The 20,525-nt window shown below is 37.2% G+C and overlaps 1 protein-coding gene across 1 annotated transcript; it reads left to right on the top strand.

The window, feature by feature from the left end:
* Positions 1-49: 49 nt before the first annotated feature.
* Positions 50-19,714, top strand: tmem248 (transmembrane protein 248). Its single transcript, XM_039662496.2, has 7 exons — positions 50-318; positions 6,787-6,945; positions 7,353-7,638; positions 10,752-10,902; positions 12,672-12,855; positions 16,208-16,351; positions 16,468-19,714. Exons 1-7 carry the CDS (start codon positions 316-318, stop codon positions 16,486-16,488), a joined length of 948 nt encoding a protein of 315 aa, XP_039518430.1. The 5' UTR covers positions 50-315; the 3' UTR covers positions 16,489-19,714.
* Positions 19,715-20,525: the final 811 nt, after the last annotated feature.

Here is a 20,525-nt window from a genome sequence, read left to right as displayed (position 1 = left end):
CTGTGCTAAGCCCCGCCGTGCGTGATCGTTGCGTGCGTAGAGAAGTGAAAGTAACCTGATTGGTTGGGCTGCTGCTGGTCTCTAAACAGTGACACAGAAGACATTTCCAGTCAGTTTCCTATAACCAGCAGCTCGTTGTAGTCGTAAAGGCCATATAAAACCCTGGTTTGAGAAAATAGCGCACCTGCAAATAATGGGAAGGAGCGTTGTGTACTCCAATACCGCTGTCAGCTGTGCGTTTGTCGCACAGGCCCGTTAGGCTCGAGTTTGTTAGCGTTAGCCGCCTCAGCTGTCTTGCGCACTCGCTGAGGCAAAATGGTGAGTTTGATATTTCCAGCTTGTTTTAAGTTAATTGCTTAACATTTTGTATTTGTGTGGTTGGGAATGGTTGCATAACTAGTTAGCCGCGTAGCTGCTCCATTTGCATATCACCAGGTTGAGCTGTTTTGGTGAGAATAGCAAAGATACGCTCGAGGCTTGTAGCTAACACAATCAGCTATATGTCGGCTGTGTACTAAAACCTAGTGAGTTGACTGTCTATTCTGCATACGTGTGTCACCGACCCCAGAAATACTGTCTCGATTGGTAGATGATCACTGGGATTTGACACAGCCGTCGTGTAGATTTTGACAGGTCAATATGTGCTGCAGACTACGACTAAAGAGGTCGAGAGATTCAGGCCATCAGCAGCAGCTGCAGTCTAATAAGAGCAAATATGATACAAGCCAAGGAAACATAACACAGTGTGTTTCTGTCAGGTAACGTTAGGTCCCTATGTGCTGTCTGGAAAGGCAGGGTGGTAATCTACTATTCTTTCTTCGATGTGTTCTCAACGATTTCGGTTGATTCATCTACTAGTGTATGATAGAAATGTTTGGAAAAAATATAGTAAGTTATTGTAAATATTACATTTGAAAGAAAAACGCTTCCCTCATCATTCTGTTTTGTTAATTCTAGAGATTATTTCTGGTCCGAGATCAGAAATGCAATTAAATTCTTGTAAAAGTGTACACAGACTGACGTTTCATAGAGTTTTAGAGATGGCACATATTCCTGTGCAATTCAGAAGTTGACCATAACTATATGTAAATTAAAAGTAATATTTAATTTTTTTTCTGAATGACAATATGAGTGATACATTGCATATTAATTTGCAGTTCATCAAGTCAGCTATTAATTGCAGTAACTGTTCCAGTGTTTTGATTCACTAAAAATAATCGACTTCACACCTACTGATGAGATATGTATATGGCTGTGTCCGAAATCTCCACACAAACCACTACTCCCTACCCGCTATGTAGGTGGTAGGGAGTAGAGCACTATATAGTGAGCTCACCAGCATAAAAGCATAGACGGTAAAAGAAAATGGACAGAGAGACCCCATTGATTTCAACGGCGAAGACTTGAAGCCCGATTTTTGCACTTCCTGTCTGATGTCTGAGCGACTGCACAGGCTCAAGCTGGGCGTGATGACAGTCTGCAGTTGTAAGTCTTCTAGTAGCCATGCCAAGCCAAAACGTTGAAATATTTTGTCCCGTTGCTTTTATCGACTCTCTATCTATAGGCTTCTCCCTCGACTTTATGCCTCCATGACAGTAAAACATTGCCTGCGAGCTTCTCCTCCTGTAAATACAGTAATGTCTCTATTGTGCGACAGAAAGTTGCGTAGTGATGACGCAATCATTAGCCTATTTTTCACAAAAACGGCATCTACGGGGCCATTATGTAAGATACAAAGTAATTGGAGCGTTTTATACATTGTCGTGTTTCTTTAGAAGTAAATACAAATGACAAAAAGACAAATGAAGTCTTTGGACGCCTCAGATGTAAAGTTATTCGCTGTCAAAGTGACACCAAAATGAATGGCAGGTGAAGTTCTGCTGCAATGGCAATCCCGCGAGGCTTCAACTTCGGGCTGATGGATTACCCCCTTGGTGCAGTGTGTCATGATTTATGAGGTGAATGCATCATTAGGCCCCGCCCCCATCACACCGAACACGTTTTTCAGGTTCAGGAAAACAAAAGAAAGGCCCTCTCACTGCAAAAAGCCAAGGGGCTAATCCACCAACCGTAAACTGAAGTCTCCCCCGGGGGCCGCCATTGGTTGGCAAGCTTTCACCTGCTGTTAGCATTCCTTTGATTCTCATTCATTTTGGCATCACTTTGACAGCGAATAACTTTGCATCAGAGGTGTTTAAAGAATGTCAATAATGGACAAATCCATTTGTCCATTACTGACAATGTCTCCATAGAAGCAGTTTTTGTAAAAATAGGCTAATGGTTGCTTCATAGCTCGCGACTCTCTGTCGCACAGTACAGGAATTACCGTATAGACAGAAGAAGCTCGTGGGCAATTGGGACGTGGAGGCATAAAGTCAAGGGAGAAGCCCATAGAGAGTCATAAAGTTGCTCCTGCTGCTAGCTAATGGACAGCTAATAGTCACGATCTCCGGCTCTGCAAGATCCGGAAGAGAATGATTCAGATATGTCCCGCCACAGCTACTAGAAGACTTACAACTGTCAGACAGGCTGCTCACGTCACATCTACGTCGTCAAGCTGAGTTTGAGCCTGTGCAGTCGCTCAGCCATCAGGAAGTGAGTGCTTCTAGTTGACTTAAATATTTTATGTTGAAGTCTATGGGGTCGCTGTGTCCATTTCTGTTACTGTCTATGCAAAAAACGTGTGTGGTGTGATCGGGGCATAAATATGCTAATACGTTTTCATCAACACTAAATATTTTGTGATTTGTGCTGCTCTCAACTCGCCTGTAACTAATTAGTCAGTGACTTTTACCAAACTACCTTAATTATTCTAAATGCACCTACTGTTCAAAAGTTTTATATCTTTTCTGCTTTTAATTTGATCAAAAATACTAAGTATATTATAACAATTTAACATAGACTGTTTGTTTTCTGTAATAGTAAACTGTAATTTATTCCTGTGATCAAAACTGAATTTTCAGCATCATTTCTCCAGTCTTCATGATCCTTCATGATGAGAATTAATTTTAATATGCTGATTTGCTGCTCAGGAAACATTTCTTATTATTATCAATGTTGAAAACCATTTCATATTTTTGTAGAAACCTGCAGGTCGCCAGTGGCTGTGCTGGAGGGTGTTCCCACCACTGGTTGCCTAGTAATCTTTGTGAGTGACATTCACGGATGTTACTCTATGTTAGACAACAGATACTTTTTTTTTTTTTTGACACTAACAAATATTTTGGAAGAAAAAGTCTAAATATAAATGGAATCAGTAAATAAAATGCATAATATTAAAGATGAACGAGAAACATCGCGGCTCTTTGCCATCCCGGCTATTTAACTGCTCCTTCCTCACCTCTTTGTGAAGCAATTAGAGAATTGAGATGTCCTCCAAGATGGTTTCTTTGGTTGGTTTCCGGGTCGCAGGCTGAGCGCCATGCCTGTTACACCTGTCAGGGTCTGTTCCTGTTGGTCCCCACCTGTTTTCTCTGATTGAACACGTTCAGTTGGGTCCTGGAATGTCTGATAATACTGTAATTTTCCGTCTTGATAAGTGTGAATTAGCCTTTTAGTGTGTAAATTGCACAGGACCGAATGCTAACATTCTACATCAGGGCTTCTCAAATGGAGGGCCACTCTCCTGCAGAGTTTAGCTCAAACCGTGATTGAACTCACTCACCTGTTATTTTGTAGGAACTCTCAAGACCTTGACTTGCTTGTTCAGGTGTGTTTGATTAGGGTTTCGAACTAAGGATGCATCAAAATTAAAATAATAATAAAAACTGCAGGACTGGATTTGAGGAACCCTGTTTCTCTACTGTATATGCATTTTAGATTAGTTAACTAACATGTGCCTTGATTTTTTTTTTTTTTTTTTTTTTTTTTACTGTGCAGTGTGATGGATACATTGGAAGTAATCAGTAAGTAAGTAATCAGGCGATGTCTACACTAATATGTTTTCGTTTGGAAAACGTATATTCTTCTCTCCGGTTTGGCTTTCCGACCACACTGAGATGGCGTTTTAAGTCAATGAAAACGTAACTTTTGGAAAACGCTCTACAAAGCGGATAAATTTGAAAACACCGTTTTCGTGTTGTACTGTGGACTGTGAAGCCGGAGGTATTTGAAAACGATGACTTATGTTTAGTCATTTGATCCATGTTGTACCAACAATAGATAATCATGTTTACCGGTATTGTGCCTGTTATGCGTTATTCACTTTTACACTGTTACTTTGCACACTCTTCATATCACAGTACTGCAAAGATGACAGAAAATGTACTCTCATTTTCTATCCCGTGGCAATACAGGAGAGCAGTTGCGTTTTAGACCAAATATATTAGGGCTGGGTAAAAATATCCATTCATCAATGCATTGCAATTTTTTGCTTCTCAATTCAATATCGATTCATCAAATCCTATGAACTATGGAACTATGGGAACTATGGAAGCTTGTTTCCGCCACAGAATGGAAAATAAGGCAATTGAGACTTTTTACCTCACAATTCTGACTTTTTTTTCTCACAATTGGGAGTTTACATCTCGCAATTCTGACTGTATTTCTCAGATTCGCGAAATGTAAGTCATAATTGCGAGATATAAAGTCAGAATTGCGGGACATAAAGTCGTAATTTCGTGTTATAAAGTCAGAAATGCATGATAAAGTCATAATTGTGAGATATAAATTATTCTGAGAGGGAAAAGGGTTAGTCTTTTCCCCCCCTTAGAATTGGCCTGATATCTTGCAATTGCTGTTAAGTGTTATCAACTGTTAAGTGTTATTGTTTACATAATTATAATATAATATTAGACTTTTTTTGAGTATGCACATTTTGTGCTTCCGTTTACATTTCTTTTATAACTTGAATGTTTAGGAAGAAAGAAATATACTTTCTACTACTTGGTTACATGCACTTTAGAGGTGTTGTTAAAGCACTGCACAGTGCTTGTCACAGTTGTGTTTGTATTCAACATATACAATATTGTACATTTTTATTCTGCTGAATAAACCATGACAGGAAACAAACATGCTGGGGTCAATTTGTTCTTTAACATTGGTAATACTGCGCACATTATTTGAAAATATACTCGGGCACTTAATTACTTGTGTATTTACTTATTATTGAATCGATATCGAAGCTAATAAATCAATATTGAATCGAAATTGAGTTGAATCGAAGCCTCAAGAATTGAAATCGAATTGTGAAATACCTAACAATACCAGCCCTAAAATATATGGTGACTGAGTGCGAGTCATTATTTTAATTTTGATGCATCCTTAGTTCCAACCCTAATCTGTGTTTGATTAGGCAAGTCCTGAACAAGCAAGTCAAGGTCTTGGGAGTTCCTACAAAATAACAGGTGAGTGAGTTCAATCACGGTTTGAGCTAAACTCTGCAGGAGAGTGGCCCTCCATTTGAGAAGCCCTGATGTAAAATGTTAGCATTCGGTCGTGTGCAGTTTACACAGTAAAAGGCTAATTCACACTTATCAGGATGGAAAATTACAGTATTATCAGACATTCCAGGACCCAACTGAATGTACACCTCAGTGATGGTGAGATATTTTGCTAAATAAAATTATCCTGTTTAAAGGATTGCGCGATAACTTTATTATTTATTTTTTCATCTGCATCATCTCGGTGAGCTTTCTTGAGGTTTCACGCATGCACAGTAAGGCAAATTTAGAAATTTCTCATCCACACTGAAACGTCGCAAAATGCCTGAAAACGGAGAGCGTTTTTAAACCAAAACGCCATTTTCAAATATATCCGGATTAATGTGGACGTAGCCTAAGTTGTGATTTCTTAATTATGCCAATGTTATTGATCAGACTGCCTGCTGTTGATGCACGTTTCGCAAAATGGGATTAAAAAATGTATTTATTTTTCCAAAGATTAGCCTATATTCACATGTAACTCACTGAATTAATTATTGATGTGATTATGTGATGAAGAATGCATGTTCAATAACCATTTAACGAAAAGAATTTCAGTCTGATATTTAAAAGAAAAAAATATAGGATGTTGGTGAGTTTATTTTCATATTCAAAATACAAGGGTGGAAACATATGCTTCACCTCAAGATAACTTGAGGGAGTGTTACATGTCACATTATATACAACATTTTTGTCAGCTCATTTAGCTGTTGTTTGTTTGAGTTTGTTAGCATGTGGGGTTTGGAGTTTCTACTTATTTTCTAAAACCATTTGACAATATCTGTTAGTTAGTTTTTTAGATGGTTGATTTGACCAAGCCATAGTAATAAAGGCTTTTTAACTTTTCTACTTGAGAGTGCCTTGGAGTCCTCTTGCTTTTTCGTCATATTCAGTTTCCCATCCAAAGAGCACCTCTATTTTAACCAAACTTTGAAATCCAGCATGCGCTCCTTTACCCCTACTGTTTGCTTTGACAGTATCTCTTGTTTTTCCACAGAATTTAATCTACAAAGCTTTACTCCTCTAATAATTCTTAGGCTGTAATAATATTTGATTTTGTTACCATTAACCCTCTTTGACTTTGTACCAAGATCTGCCATTGACTGGTGTCTAGGTGTCTGATTAAAGTTGTGAAATTTCACAGTTCAACTTTTGTCATTGGAGAAAAAAAGTAAATGAGCTAGAGCCAAATATTGACTTAGGCAAAAGGCCATGTTTGCCCTCTAACAGGTTGGATTGAGATAACACAAACCAGTTCTAACAAAAATGAATTCAAATTCACTGCCATGTTATAGATTCAATTCAATGCCAGTGTTGATGTAGGTCAGTATTTCCCTAAGCTTGTGGGACTTTTTTCTTGTTGCAGGTGTTGCTGTTGAATCCACTGGAGAATCTGAAGACCTACATAAGTAACCGTCCACCGCTGGTCATTTTTATGGTCAGCGTCAGTGCTGTGGCTATTGCTTTCCTCACTATAGGATACTTCTTTAAGATCAAGGAGATCAAATCACCTGAAATGACCGAGGTAGAAAATAACTTGACCCATTGAAAATACTTGGGAACAAAATAGTTAATGATTAGTAGACCAGTGTTATTTTAGTATTATTTACTGTATACCATTTATATAATATGTATGAAATATATATGTATTTTGAATTTGCTTTTTATATTTTCTGTTTTCATTTTAGTTGTAGTTTTTGTTATGCAATTTATCTGTTTTTTTATTTTTAAAAAATATTTATATAATAAAGCTTTAATGTATTTTAAATTCAGTTTTTAACTTCAACTTAGTTATTTAATTTAGAGGCCAAATAAAGTTTTTCATCTAATACTTTTTTTTTGGTTTATTTTTTTTAATGCCAGCATTATTTCAATTATTTTGCAATTGAATCGACTTTTTTGTGACTTGTACAATTTCTTTTTTCTCCCCAGGATTGGAACACCTTCCTTCTCCGATTCAACGAGCTTGACTTTTGCATTTCGGAAAACGAGACCCTCAAGCACAGCTTGAATGAGTCCATTACACCAGAGAGCACAGTAACCAGTAGCCAAGCGCGATCCAGCACGCAGTCGCCAGTCCTGCTGGAGGACCTCGGTCTGGTCAACATCTCAGTGGCCATCACATTGACCCTGGATCCACTGAGGCCATTCGGCGGCTACTCTCGCAATATTACCCACCTTTATGCCAGTGCGCTTGGGCAGCAAGTTGGCCTTGCTGGTATGTCTCAGTTTGTTTGTTTTTTGGGGGGGGTTGGCTTTAACCTGGATGTGTGCCATCTGATAACATGCCTTCGTGTGATCATTGATTTTATCAGCTGTTTTTGACAGTTTTTCACAACTTGTATATTTCTTCTCTGCACTCAGTTTGCACCTCCTTAAAGGAGAACTCTGGCGCAAAATGAACCTTTGGTCTAATTACACATTGTTACCTAGTCAACCGTTATCTGAGATTTGTTTTCATGATTGCCAAATGTAAATAGTTTCATCTCTAAAAACAGTTTAGCCTATAACGCTAGTATATAGGGCATAGAGTAATGGCAAATAAAAATCGTTTGTTATTACCACTAACAAGGCTCAAAATAGCCCCACAGTAACACGGTAGCATAATAAGGGTCCTTACATTCAAACCGAAGAATTGAGAACTTTGTCAGTGTCCATACAGTTTAATAAGAAGATATTTTATACACACAGTCAACTTCGCGAATACAGGAAGAAGCCATCTTTGAAAAATATTCTCTACCAGTCGTTCTACGAACGCCGATCCAAGTGCGCTGAACTGTGCAGAATCTCATATGGCCCGTTGTTTCCAGAAGAAACACAAACACGAACCATTTTCTTCTCTTCAATATGTACACGTAGCCTACTGTTCGCACTCACCTTATCACCTTATTCACATCTCACCAGCGCACTTGGATCGGCGTTCGTAGATCGACTGGTAGAGACTATTTTTCAAAGATGGCTTCTTCCTGTATTCGCGAAGTTGACTGTGTGCATAAAATATCTTCTTATTAAACTGTTTGGACACTGACAAAGTTCTCAATGCTTCGGTTTGAATGTAGGGACGCTTATTATGCTTCTGTGTTAGTGTGGGGCTATTTTGAGCCTTACTCTATGCCCTATATACTAGCGTTATTGGTTAAATTGTTTTTAGAGATAAAACTATTTACATTCAGAAATCATGAAAACAAATCTCAGATAACGGTTGACTAGGTAACAATGTGTAATTAGACCAAAGGTTCATTTTGCGCCAGAGTTCTCCTTTAATGGGATAGGGAAATACTGTACCTACTGTATGTTTGAGTCAGTACATTGATTTTCTTGGCATGCAAGTATACATTTTATCTCCTTTAGTGGGTAAAGAAAGACCATTGAACCAAGCTTATTTTTATAACATGCTCGAATCATAGAGGAAAATTTGGACAATAATATATTTTGCTTCTTTATTTAAAATAATGCTTTAAAAAATGGTCTGGATGTGTATGTGCGTCTTTAAGAAAAAATGGCAGGCTATGCAAAGTATGCAGTATGCAAAGAGAAAATTATTAGAGGGACCCAGTTATGTGTTTTTGACCCAGAGAACATGTGCACCGTTTTGTACATAATATGTACAAAATATTAGCTTAGTATTTTTGTGTTAACTGTGATGCGTCTTTGATGAACAGAATCTTTTTCTTAAAAATATATATTTTTTGTAACTTTATGAATGTGATTAATTTAATGCATCTTAGGGTTGCCGCGGTGAGGAAAATTTCCCACCGGTTAATCGACGTGTGACAACACCGGTAATCCCGGTGTCACCGTGGAGGGCAGGGCGGGGGGGTTAAATAGCTTTTAAATGCGTGCGCGTTATAGTTTCACTTTCGAAATAAGCGTCAATTGCTTGAATGGACAAAAAAAAAAACAACTGGCTGATAATAAAACTTTTATTTATAGACTTTTATTAGCATAACGAACGAATAAAAATAACCCCATGCACAGGCTGAAAAAATTGAAAATCGGCAAAATGTGGGCCCAAACAAATAATAAACAATGAAACGTTTATTAACGAATAAGAAAATAAAATAGGCCTAAATAAATTACACAAAGTTTAAATGAGATAAAACCAATTAAAAAGACGAATATAAAATAAAAACTTCAAAACGGACCTTAGCCTACATAAATGACATACTTTCACTTTCGAAATAAGCGTCAATTGCAATTCAGCGTCAATTGCTGGAATGGACAAAAAAAAAAACAACTCGCTGACAATAAACTTTTATTTAGACAGCACTTTTATTAGAATAATAAACGAATAAAATATAGACAGAACTTTTATTAGCATAACGAACGAATAAAAATAACCCCATGCATAGGCTGAAAAAAGTGAAAATCGGCAAACTGTGGGCCCAAAAAAAAAATAAAACGTTTATTAACGAATAAGAAAACAAAATAGGCCTAAATAAATTAAACAAAGTTTAAATAAGATAAAACCAAATAAAAAGAGACGAATATAAAATAAAAACTTTAAAAAGGACCTTAGCCTACATAAATGACAGCACTCTAAAAAAAAGTAAAACACTATAAATTGGCATTTAGTAACATTAATATATATTGGCCAAAATATTGCCAAACAGGCGCTTTTGCATTGCGTTTTGACACCAAATCTTCCGCCATTATCTTGCTTTTCTGTAATTTGACTCGTTCTCGTCTCCACACGTGCTAAATGGAATCCTGATGCTTGCTGATCTGTGACGTGACGGCACGCGTTGCGCAGTTCATTGTTAATTATAATGCTCTCTTCAGAAATAAATAATTGAAAATTATTATTTTTAATTAATTCAAATAAATATTTTAGCAAAAACGAATACTTTAAAAAAAAAAGTCAAGACATCGCGGTGTCACGGTGGGAAAGTGATGTCACCGGTGATGGGGCTTAAAACCGGTAACACCGTCAACACCGTCTATCGCGGCAAGCCTAATGCATCTTAGCTGAATAGAAGTATTAGATTCTTTCAATCTTGCTGACCTCAAAAGTTTCGAGTTCATTGAGGTATTTGTAGTGACATTTACATTGATTACGTTTAGAAATTTTGAACAGAATCCAGCCTCTGTGACTGTCTATTTTATTCAAAGAGATCAGGGTGGAGAGTCATCACTATGTGTTTATGTTTTCCCCTGGTGTTGTGACTGAACATAGTCCAGTTAAAACAATGGTCCATTGTGCAAAAAGAGATACCCGTGTTCGAGAGGGCGGAAGTGAATACCTTCTAGATATCACTTGCAGGCACAAATAAGCTCCCTTTGTTTTACAGAACATGCTGACTCTGTGTGGGTGTGTTTGTGTCATTAAAGGCAGAGAGGCCCATGAAGAGATGAACATCACTTTCACTCTGCCGGCAGCCTGGAACTCAGATGAGTGTGTTCTGCATGGTCGCTGTGAGCAGATGGTCTTCAGCACCTGTATGACCATCACAGCAGTCAGTAATGTCTTCCCAGTCACAGTGTAAGTGTCTATAGAAAGCGTATGTGCCAAATCACGCTACAGGTCAGTCATGTAGGGGAAACGTGGGGTTACTTGCTCATTTTACTGTATATCAGGTTATCAACTGAAAATAGAGAAGTTAAAAATTCACTAAATTTTAATGTAATGAAACTGTTTACAACCTTTTCTAATTCTATATATTTTATTTTATAAAACTTTTACGTTTATAGTAGATCGTTGTTGTGTAAACGTACCCTCAGACACATTAGGGAAAGCATTTAAACTAGGGCTGGGCGATAAAACAATAACGATAATTATCGCGATATAATTTCCCTCGATAAAACGATATCAATAGGTCGATAAATGTTCGATAATGTTTATGCGTCAAAAGCGGAACGAAACTCATTTAACCGCGCGCGCCACACGGAGAATTTATCCGCTCGGGTCAAAGTCCAAATGGCAGCGCACTGAGTGCAGCGCGAGCTCACGCAGACGCGCCTCTGATCGTTTTGCTCACGAGATCCAGTGAGAAGCACTTGAGTTCAGCGAAGAACACCAATGTCAAGTTTAAACCAGTTTAAAGGCAGATGAAACACCGCTGACAAAAAGGAGAAACACTGCGTGCAACGATACAGTCAGAATCTGAATTGATACTGAATCCATTTAGCCTACCATGGATTTACTGTAAGGTTAGCCTGGTAATATTAACTGCACCATGAAATGTGGGATATACATATTGTATAATATTATTAATGTAGACAATGTATTATGACTAATGGAATATAAGTACAGTATTTAATAATGTATTTAACTGTTAGGCTATTGTTTTTCATTCAAAAAATACAGAAACCATAAAGTTATGCAATTATAGTGAGGAGCTAAGTTAGGCTATACCTGGTTTTATCTGTGGTTATCATGATCTAAAAATGCATGATACTGGATGACCAATGGTTAATTTGAATACAACTCAAACAGTCAGAATATTACTTTTTACCACATAAAAATATGGTTGTTGCATAGGAAAAAAAACAGATGTTACTGTTTTTGTTAATGAACATAAATTTAAAGAGTAGTTTAAAAACACAATTAACACTCTGGTTTATACAACTTTCACTTAGTTACAAAAATCTGCCTTTAAACTTAAAAAAAATAAATATTTGACATATATCGTGATAATTATCGATATCGACTGATATAAAAAAATTATCGTGATAATTTTTTTTCGGCCATATCGCCCAGCCCTAATTTAAACAAATACTGTGAATGCACTTAAAACTGTAGAATCAAGTCTTTAATCGAATCCCATTTAATTTAATTGGGAATCCTCTTGAAATGAATCGTTCTGAATTTGCAAAAATTCGTATCATCTTTTTAACCGAATTTATTCGCTGTCTACCCAAAAATATAGATAGACAGAATTTTTTAATAGAATGAACCTGGTATTATGGGCTCTTTCTAAATTCAAATGTATATGCACGGTTTGTTAGATAATAGGGTGGTACAACTTACCTGCAGACGCATCTTAACCCACTCTCACACACTGTGTTTTTTATCTTCAAGATGTGCTCTCAAATACTGCTGTAGGCTTTCAACTGTGGATTTTCTCTGTTAATTTGTTTGTGTGTAACTAACAACTCAAAAATTAGTGTTTAACTGACCCAGACCCAGTGGCAGCATAGTTCAAATTGGTGTTACATAACTGAAGCTTGTTTTTTTTTTTAAGAAAACTGACTTGAGATTCCTTCATCTAGGATGAGTAATTCATGCCTTGTTTTGCAAATCCTTTGCAGGCAGCCGCCTCACTGTGTCCCAGAGACCTACAGCAATGCCACATCCTGGTACAAGATCTTCACCACAGCACGAGACTCGGACACAAAGTACACACAGGAGTACAACCCGTTCTGGTGTTACAAAGGTGCCATTGGGAAGGTGTATCACACACTGAATCCCAAGCTCACTGTCGTCGTTCCAGATGTGAGTGTTTAGGAACATTGTGTGAATAAGTGCTTTGTGAAAGTACAGTACCAATATATATTAGGGATGTGGAATACTTGTCGGCTAAATGGTATAGCTGCCACTAGTCGACAAAGAAAACAATAGTCAATCACACAGGAAAAAAATACACAAGATTTTAGCGTTCAAATTACTGTCGTTTGGACAGTAAAGCACTGAGAGATAAGAGGAGTGACAACTGTGGAAGACGAGAAAAGACCAGGCCTAGCACATAGGGCTGGGCGATATGGCCAAAAAGAATTATCACGATATTTTTTTTTTAATATCACGAGATGTCAAATCTTTTTTTCTTTCAAGTTTAAAGGCTGATTTTTGCTCCTAACTTAAAGTTATATAAACCAGAGTGTTAATTGTGTTTTTAAACTACTCTTAAAATTTTAACAAAAACAGTAACATTTGTTTTTTTGTTTTAAATGTAACAACCACATTTTTATTTGGTAAAAAAAATATTCTGACTGCTTGAGTTGTATTAAAATTAACCATTGGTTATACAGTCTCATGCATTTAGATCATGATAACCACAGATAAAACCAGGTATAGACCCCTTTTCAGTTGGTTAACATGGTGACGTTTTTATGTGGGCGGAGCTTAGGTGGAGGCAGAACGATCCCTCTGGCCGCTTCACTAACGCTAGTTAGCAAGTTTTATTAGCTTGTTTTTTATCAATGACTGGAGAAAATCAGATTTTATTTTAATGTGTAAGGTCACTCAGTGTCCAGGACCGCGATTGTTATTTCCAAAAGTTATTTTTAACGGACAGAACCAGATTGGCTTACCTTGGTTGAGTGGCCTGACTTCTACACCTACCTTATAGAGAAACCGATCGTAAAGAGAAACTGATGGCATATAAATCTTTAGATGCCTGATGACTATGTGCTGAATGGTCATGTGCAAGACTGGTGTGTACGATCCGCAGTTCTGCTGATCCAGGGCAGAGAAGACGACAATGTAAAGAGTGTCATTACGGTGCGATTTTAATCATGTGAATATTTTCTAGAAATAAAAAATCCAGATACAGCATATTCATTTTTCATTGATACTTGCACCAAACAACACAATAAGATGACATTTAAAAATAATAAAAGTAATTTAAGCTCCTTATTATGTAGCCGAATCTGTGCTGGTTTGCATTGGCCACCTCCAGTTTTCACTTTGTTTTGCCTCCAGCTAGCGCCGTGACGTAACTGTGACGTTGGTGCAAAAGGGGTCTATAGCCTATAACCTCACTATCATGGCATAACTTTATGGTTTCTGTGGTATTTGTATGAAAAACAGTAGCCTAACAGTTAAATACATTATTAAATACTGTACTTGTATTCCATTAGTCATTTAATACATTGTCTACATTAATAATATTATACAATTCAATATGTATATAATAAATATACAATATGTATATTTCATGGTGCAGTTAATATTACTAGGCTAACCTTACAGTAAATCCATGGTAGGCTAAATGGATTCAGTATCAATTCAGATTCTGACCGTATCATTGCATGTAGTGTTTCTCCTTTTTGTCAGTGGTGTTTCATCTGCCTGTAAACTGATTTGAACTTGACATTTCTGTTCTTCGCTGAACTCAAACGCTTCTCACTGGATCTCGTGAACGAGACGATCAGTGTGTGAGTCTGCGTGAGCTCGCGCTGTGCTCAGTGCGCCGCTGTTTGGACTTTGAGCCAAGCGTATAAATGCTCTGTGTGGCGCGCGCGGTTCAAATGAGTTTCGTTCCGCTTTTGGCGCATAAACATTATCAAACATTTATCGACCTCTTGATATAGTTTTATTGAGAGAAATTATATCGCAATAATTATCGTTTTATCGCCCAGCCCTACTGCCACATTTATAAGTTCATATGTTGTGTTTTGTCTATGTATGGGCAGCAGTCGAAATCACCTGGCATTTACTTTCGTTTTATTTATTTTACAACTTCCGTTAACCGTTCACCGGCTCCCCCTTCTTCACTGCTCCTTGAACCTTGAATACATACACCATCGTGTACACATAAATCTCGGACTCTTCACCTAATTTTGGTTACTCTAAGTACGCCATCTGGTTTAATTGAAACGATTGGCTATGAGCTACGTACAGGCGCATTTGATAGACATTCGTAGCACCCAATAAACGGCTCTGGGCATTCGTAAACCACGGCTCAAATACGAGAAAATGAACGTGCTTCCCAGACCACGTCATTGAGATGTGGTCTGACGTTAGCCAGGCTAGCATTTTATTACAGTTGTCACAATTTGTAGCGTGTACCGTCAAATTATGAATGGGTTTTTGTAGTGTGTACTGTCAAATTATGAATGTACAGAAACCTCCCTTTTATAATTAATGAGGCTGAAATCACTTCAGTTTAGCAGCAGCACAAGTGAAGACTCTTTTGTTATAATCAAAAAATCAGTCTATCCTGCACAGTGAATCTACTATTTACTAGGGCAGACTGATCTCATGAAATGCCATATGTATGACATGCCAATTCGTATTTCCATTTTTGGCGTGCCATCAACACGCATAATCGCTTTTCAGCGTGTTTATGAACGCCGTTGACTTAACGTTACATTTCTGTATATGTAAATATAAGACCTACCCCAACCGCATCCCTAAACCTACCCGTCACTGGGGTTAATACCATTTATGAGTCTTCCCCTACCATCCTAGGAAAAAAATATCGCTCCCCAGATGTAGATCTACATTTTGCTTCGTTTCGCTCGGACATTTAGAGGCGTGTACATACACGTGGAATCACTCGGACGTTTAACGTCGTAGACATACACGCGGATAGCTCATAATGCGTATAGATAACACGCAACTTGACTTGAAATTGGCATGTATGTTTATGCAAAAGTCGTGACGTCATGTTGACCAGGGATGTGTATCGCCCAAAACCTGGAGATATTATGCGCATTACGATACATGGGTTTTGATATGATGTATTGCAATATATTTTTTTATTTATTTTTTTTTTTTAGAAAAACTGACACAAATAGCACACCATAATATGTATAAAACCTAAGCATAACATTTTATTTTATTAAATCAGAAAAGTGGGATTTGCATTTATCAGTCCCTGTAACATATAACATCATCAGTGATATTTTACAGCATCAACCTAATCAGACTGATGCCAATAATTAAAAAAAAAAATAATAATAAAAAATCTTAAAGATTTTGTAGTTCAAAGTGATGGCCACAGATATTTCCTTTTTATCACTTAGAATTATTGTACAGAATATGAACTAAACTCTTACAGTTTCTATAAAAGTCTGTAAAAGCTTGTATTTACAGATGCAAATTGCGTTCTCTTTCCCGATAGGACGATCGCTCTCTCATTAACCTGCACCTCATGCACACCAGCTACTTCCTGTTTGTGATGGTCATCACAATGTTCTGCTATGCAGTCATCAAGGGCAGGCCTGGCAAAGTCCGACAGAACAACCCAGATTTTTGTCCAGAAAAGGTACGACCTGGTATATGTGATGATTCTGCTGGTTAAATTGTAACTCAGCCTGTAGTTGCTGTTCTTGTTACAAACGTGCTCTAGCTGAATACTGAAAGTGCCTGTTTTTCACACAGGTGGCCTTGTCGGCGGGATAAACGGGGTCGAAGGTGAACATCTGAACTTGAGCATATCGGAAAGGGAAGTGAGAAAACTACATGTTGCCTACTGAACCCAGGAGAAGGGTGCAAAAAAAAAAAAAAGCTCTGTGAATGCATTTTTCTGCAATGTTGGGTCACTCCAACCAAAGACTTTTAAGTGCCTGTATCTACTGTGTAAATAATTCTAGGACTCTTAAATTCAGTACAGAAGCAGTCTGCCTGAGCTTCCCCTGCACCATCCTGTAAATGTTCAGTATATCCAGTACCAACAAAGGAAAGTGTTTGACTAGAGATGAGGAATATCGCCTCCATTAAATCTGATCCAGTCTCATGCTTGCTCTTTGTGTTCTTGATCAGATCACAGATGTGTATCCTACTTCCTGTGACATTTGATTTCTCTGGAGGTGACCTTTGCCTTGTCATTCCTCTTGTGTCTTTGTCTTAACTGACCCGTTCTTATGTGTCCATTGGCGATTCTGCAGTGGCATTTCTTCTGATTCCTCTTTGAGGACAGGCAGATGCGTGGATCTCCGCCATGTACCACGCTCAAAAACGAGTTCCTCTAGTGATGACAGCTGGCATTTGTACGGGATGCTTCTTTTATCATCCGAACCCCACGCTGGTTTCACTGCGAACGTGTCTAAAAGAGATGCCTGAGTGGATGTGGACGCAGTGCTCGATTAAATTCGTCTTAAAGGGATACTCCCCTTTTTTTGGAAATAGGCTCATTTTAAAACTCCCCCAGAGTTAAACAGTTGGGGTTTACCGTTTTCGAATCCATTCAGCCGATTTTCTGATATTTAGAAGAATATCAGTAACCAGACAGTTTCTGGTCTCATTGACTTCCATAGTAGGAAAAAATATACTATGGAAGTCAATGAGAACAGAAACTGTCTGTTTACTGATATTCTTCTAAATATCAGTTGAATGGATTCGAAAACGGTAAAACCCAACTGTTTAACTCTGGGGGAGTTGTAAAATGAGCCTATTTCCAAAAAAAAGTGGAGTATCCCTTTAAATGCAAATAGATGACATGACAAAACATCATTTTACTCCGAATGTTACTGTGTTAGTGAGTCGAAATAAAAAGCCTATTCGTGGAGCGATGGATTTGTGCGTTTAAATCTGAATGAACGCTACGATTCGTGGCCTTCACGTCTCATTTAGGTCCACATCTCTTTCTGGACATTTCAAATGAATGTATTTGCAAAAGCAGCGAATTAACAGCAGTGATGCAGCAGCAATCTCTTGTACATTTAACATTTGAAGTATATAAAAATTGTAGATATCTTATTTTTTGTAATCATTGAACTCTTATCTGTTTCGCAACCATCCATTTTATTGTTTTGTTTAATACTTTTAGCTTTGTTTTAATCTTTGCCTTCCAAACCGACCGTTTCATCATTCTTACTGTCCGTTTAGGTTAATGAAACTCATATCGTGCATGTGTGATCATATCCAGTGGATGTGCATGGGACTTGTTACGAATGCTTTCCCCCTCCATTCTGTGTAGTTCCATGTTTGGTTTAGCATTGTATCTTTGTATGATTCACTGCTCTTTATCGACGAACCCATTTTCCCCATCATGCCTTGCTTAGTTACAGCCTTCTTAAGCTGCATCAGTCACGGCTTCTTTCTCCCAATACTACAGCCCATAATAAACAGGCATCCAAACGCTAATGTGCCTTTGCACCGTGTCAGTCATGTTCATCGCTGTCTTCTGTTTAATACAGTTTTCCTCCTTCAGTTTAATTTTGAGTTGAAATAAATAAATCTGCTCTCACTGACTTCCTCCCCATTTCATGTCCAAGTCAAAACTGCAGTTATGGCTGTGAAAGAGTGGGATTCAGTTGTGCTTTTTCTGTTGATGATTACAAACTAACGTTTGTTTTGGGTTTTTTTACTCCCAATTTTTAAACCATCTTACCAAAACTAGTTTAAAGTTATAAAAAATGCTAAATTATTGCGTTGAGCAACCAATGGAAGCTTGTTTCCATCATGTAATTAAAACAAATGTCATTGAGTTTTTATCTCACAATTCTCTTTTCTCACAATTGTGTTTATATTTCGCAATGTACTTTTTCTTAAAATTCTGACTTTTTCTTACAGTTTTGAGTTTATATCTTACAATTGCAGAATATAAAATCGTAATTACTAATTTTCATTCACAATTTGCAAGTTTATATCACACTTGACATTTTCTCACAGTTTGCAAGTAAATTGCAAGTTATAAACTTGTAATTTACTAGTTTGCATTGCATCTCTCATTTCTTGACTTTTTCTTCATTGTAACTATTGTGCATTTCCAAAGTTGTCAACTCGTAATTGCGATTCAGTTGCGAGATACTGACTTTTTTCACAATTGCGAGTTTATCTCGCAATCTAGATTTTTTTCCCCCGACAAAATTGTAAGTTACAACTCTACAACTGCAAGTTTATATCTCAATTTCAAGGTATAAACACTAATTCTGATTCAATTGCGAGATGCTGACTTTTTTTCTCACAATTGCGAGCTTATATCTCTAATTACTAATTTGCATTCGCAATTCTGACTTTTTTCTCACATTTACAAGTTTATATCACACTTCTGACATTTTCTCACAGTTTGCAAGTAAATTGCAAGTTATAAACTTGTAATTTACTATTTTGCATTGCATCTCACAATTCTGACTTTCTTCATCGTAACTATTGTGCAATTATAAAGTTATTAACTCGTAATTGCGAATCAGTTGTGAGCTGTTGACTTTTTTAGATCTCATAATCTATTTTTTTTCCATCACAATTGTAATTTTGGATCTCAATTCGGACTTTTTTGCTCTACAACTGCAAGTTTATATCTCAATTTCAAGGTATAAACTCTAATTCTGATTCAATTGCGAGATGCTGAATATTTTCCTCACAATTGCGAGCTTATATCTCATATTTCTGACTGTCACAATTGTGGATTTATATCTCACAATTCAGACTTTTCAATACAGTTGTGAGTTTATAATCTTGCAATTGCAAAATATAAATTCGTAATTACTAATTTGCATCTTGTCATCCTGACTTTATTTTCTTTCAAGTTTATCTCACAATTTAAGTTATAGGGCGCTTCTCAATCAGAAGGCTGCATATCTCGGCTGTTACGCCTTTAAACTCCATCAAAGGCCTTCTTAATTTTCACAGATTCTTGGAAAGTCCGCCTTCATTTGATGTCCTTCAAGGAGTAGTTCACTTTTTTTTTTTTAAACTTTTGCTGGTAATTTACTCACCCCCATGTCATCCAAGATGTCCATATAATTCAGTCGAAAAGAAATTAAGGTTTTTGATGAAAACATTCCAGCATTTTTCTCCATATAATGCACTTCAATGGTAACCAAACGGTTCAAGCTCCAAAAGACAGTTTCAGTGCAAACTGTTCAAAGGGCTTTAAACGATTTCAGACGATGAATAAGGGTCTTATCAAGCGAAACCATATCTCATTTAAAAAAAAATAAAAGTTTTATAAGCTCAAATGGTCGCCTTACTCTGTTAGGGTTAAGGTGTGATGCGCGTTTGTGACTCTATACAAACTCGTTCATCAAAATGAACAAATCTTTTCCTGACTCAACTTGTTCATTTCGTTCGTTGAATGAACCAAATGATACGAAAAAAGATTTGTTCATTTTGATGAACGAGTTCGAACAGGAGAGTCATGAACATGCATCACAGAACAGAGCAAAGCTTATAAAACTAAAAGTTTGTTATATTTTTTTTTTAAATGGGCGATCATTTCGCTTGATAAGACCCTTATTCATTGTCTGAAATCGTTTAAAGCCCTTTGAACAGTTTGCACTAAAACTCTCATTTGGACCTTGAGCCGTTTGGTTCCCAGTAAAGTGCATTATATGGAGAAAAATGCTGGAATGTTTTCATCAAATTTCAAAAACCTTAATTTCTTTTCGACTGAAGAAAGAATGACATGGACATCTTGGATGACATGGGGGTGAGTATATTATATAAAAGTGAACTACTTTCATTTCGCTTATTTCGAAGGATGCATCAAGTGTATC

The sequence above is a fragment of the Pimephales promelas genome, chromosome 4 (assembly GCF_988280905.1).
Source record: "Pimephales promelas chromosome 4, fPimPro1.hap1.1, whole genome shotgun sequence".
NCBI classification, from domain to species: domain Eukaryota; kingdom Metazoa; phylum Chordata; class Actinopteri; order Cypriniformes; family Leuciscidae; genus Pimephales; species Pimephales promelas.
Note: the sequence above shows the minus strand (reverse complement) of the source record. Positions and strands in the feature narration are given on the sequence as shown.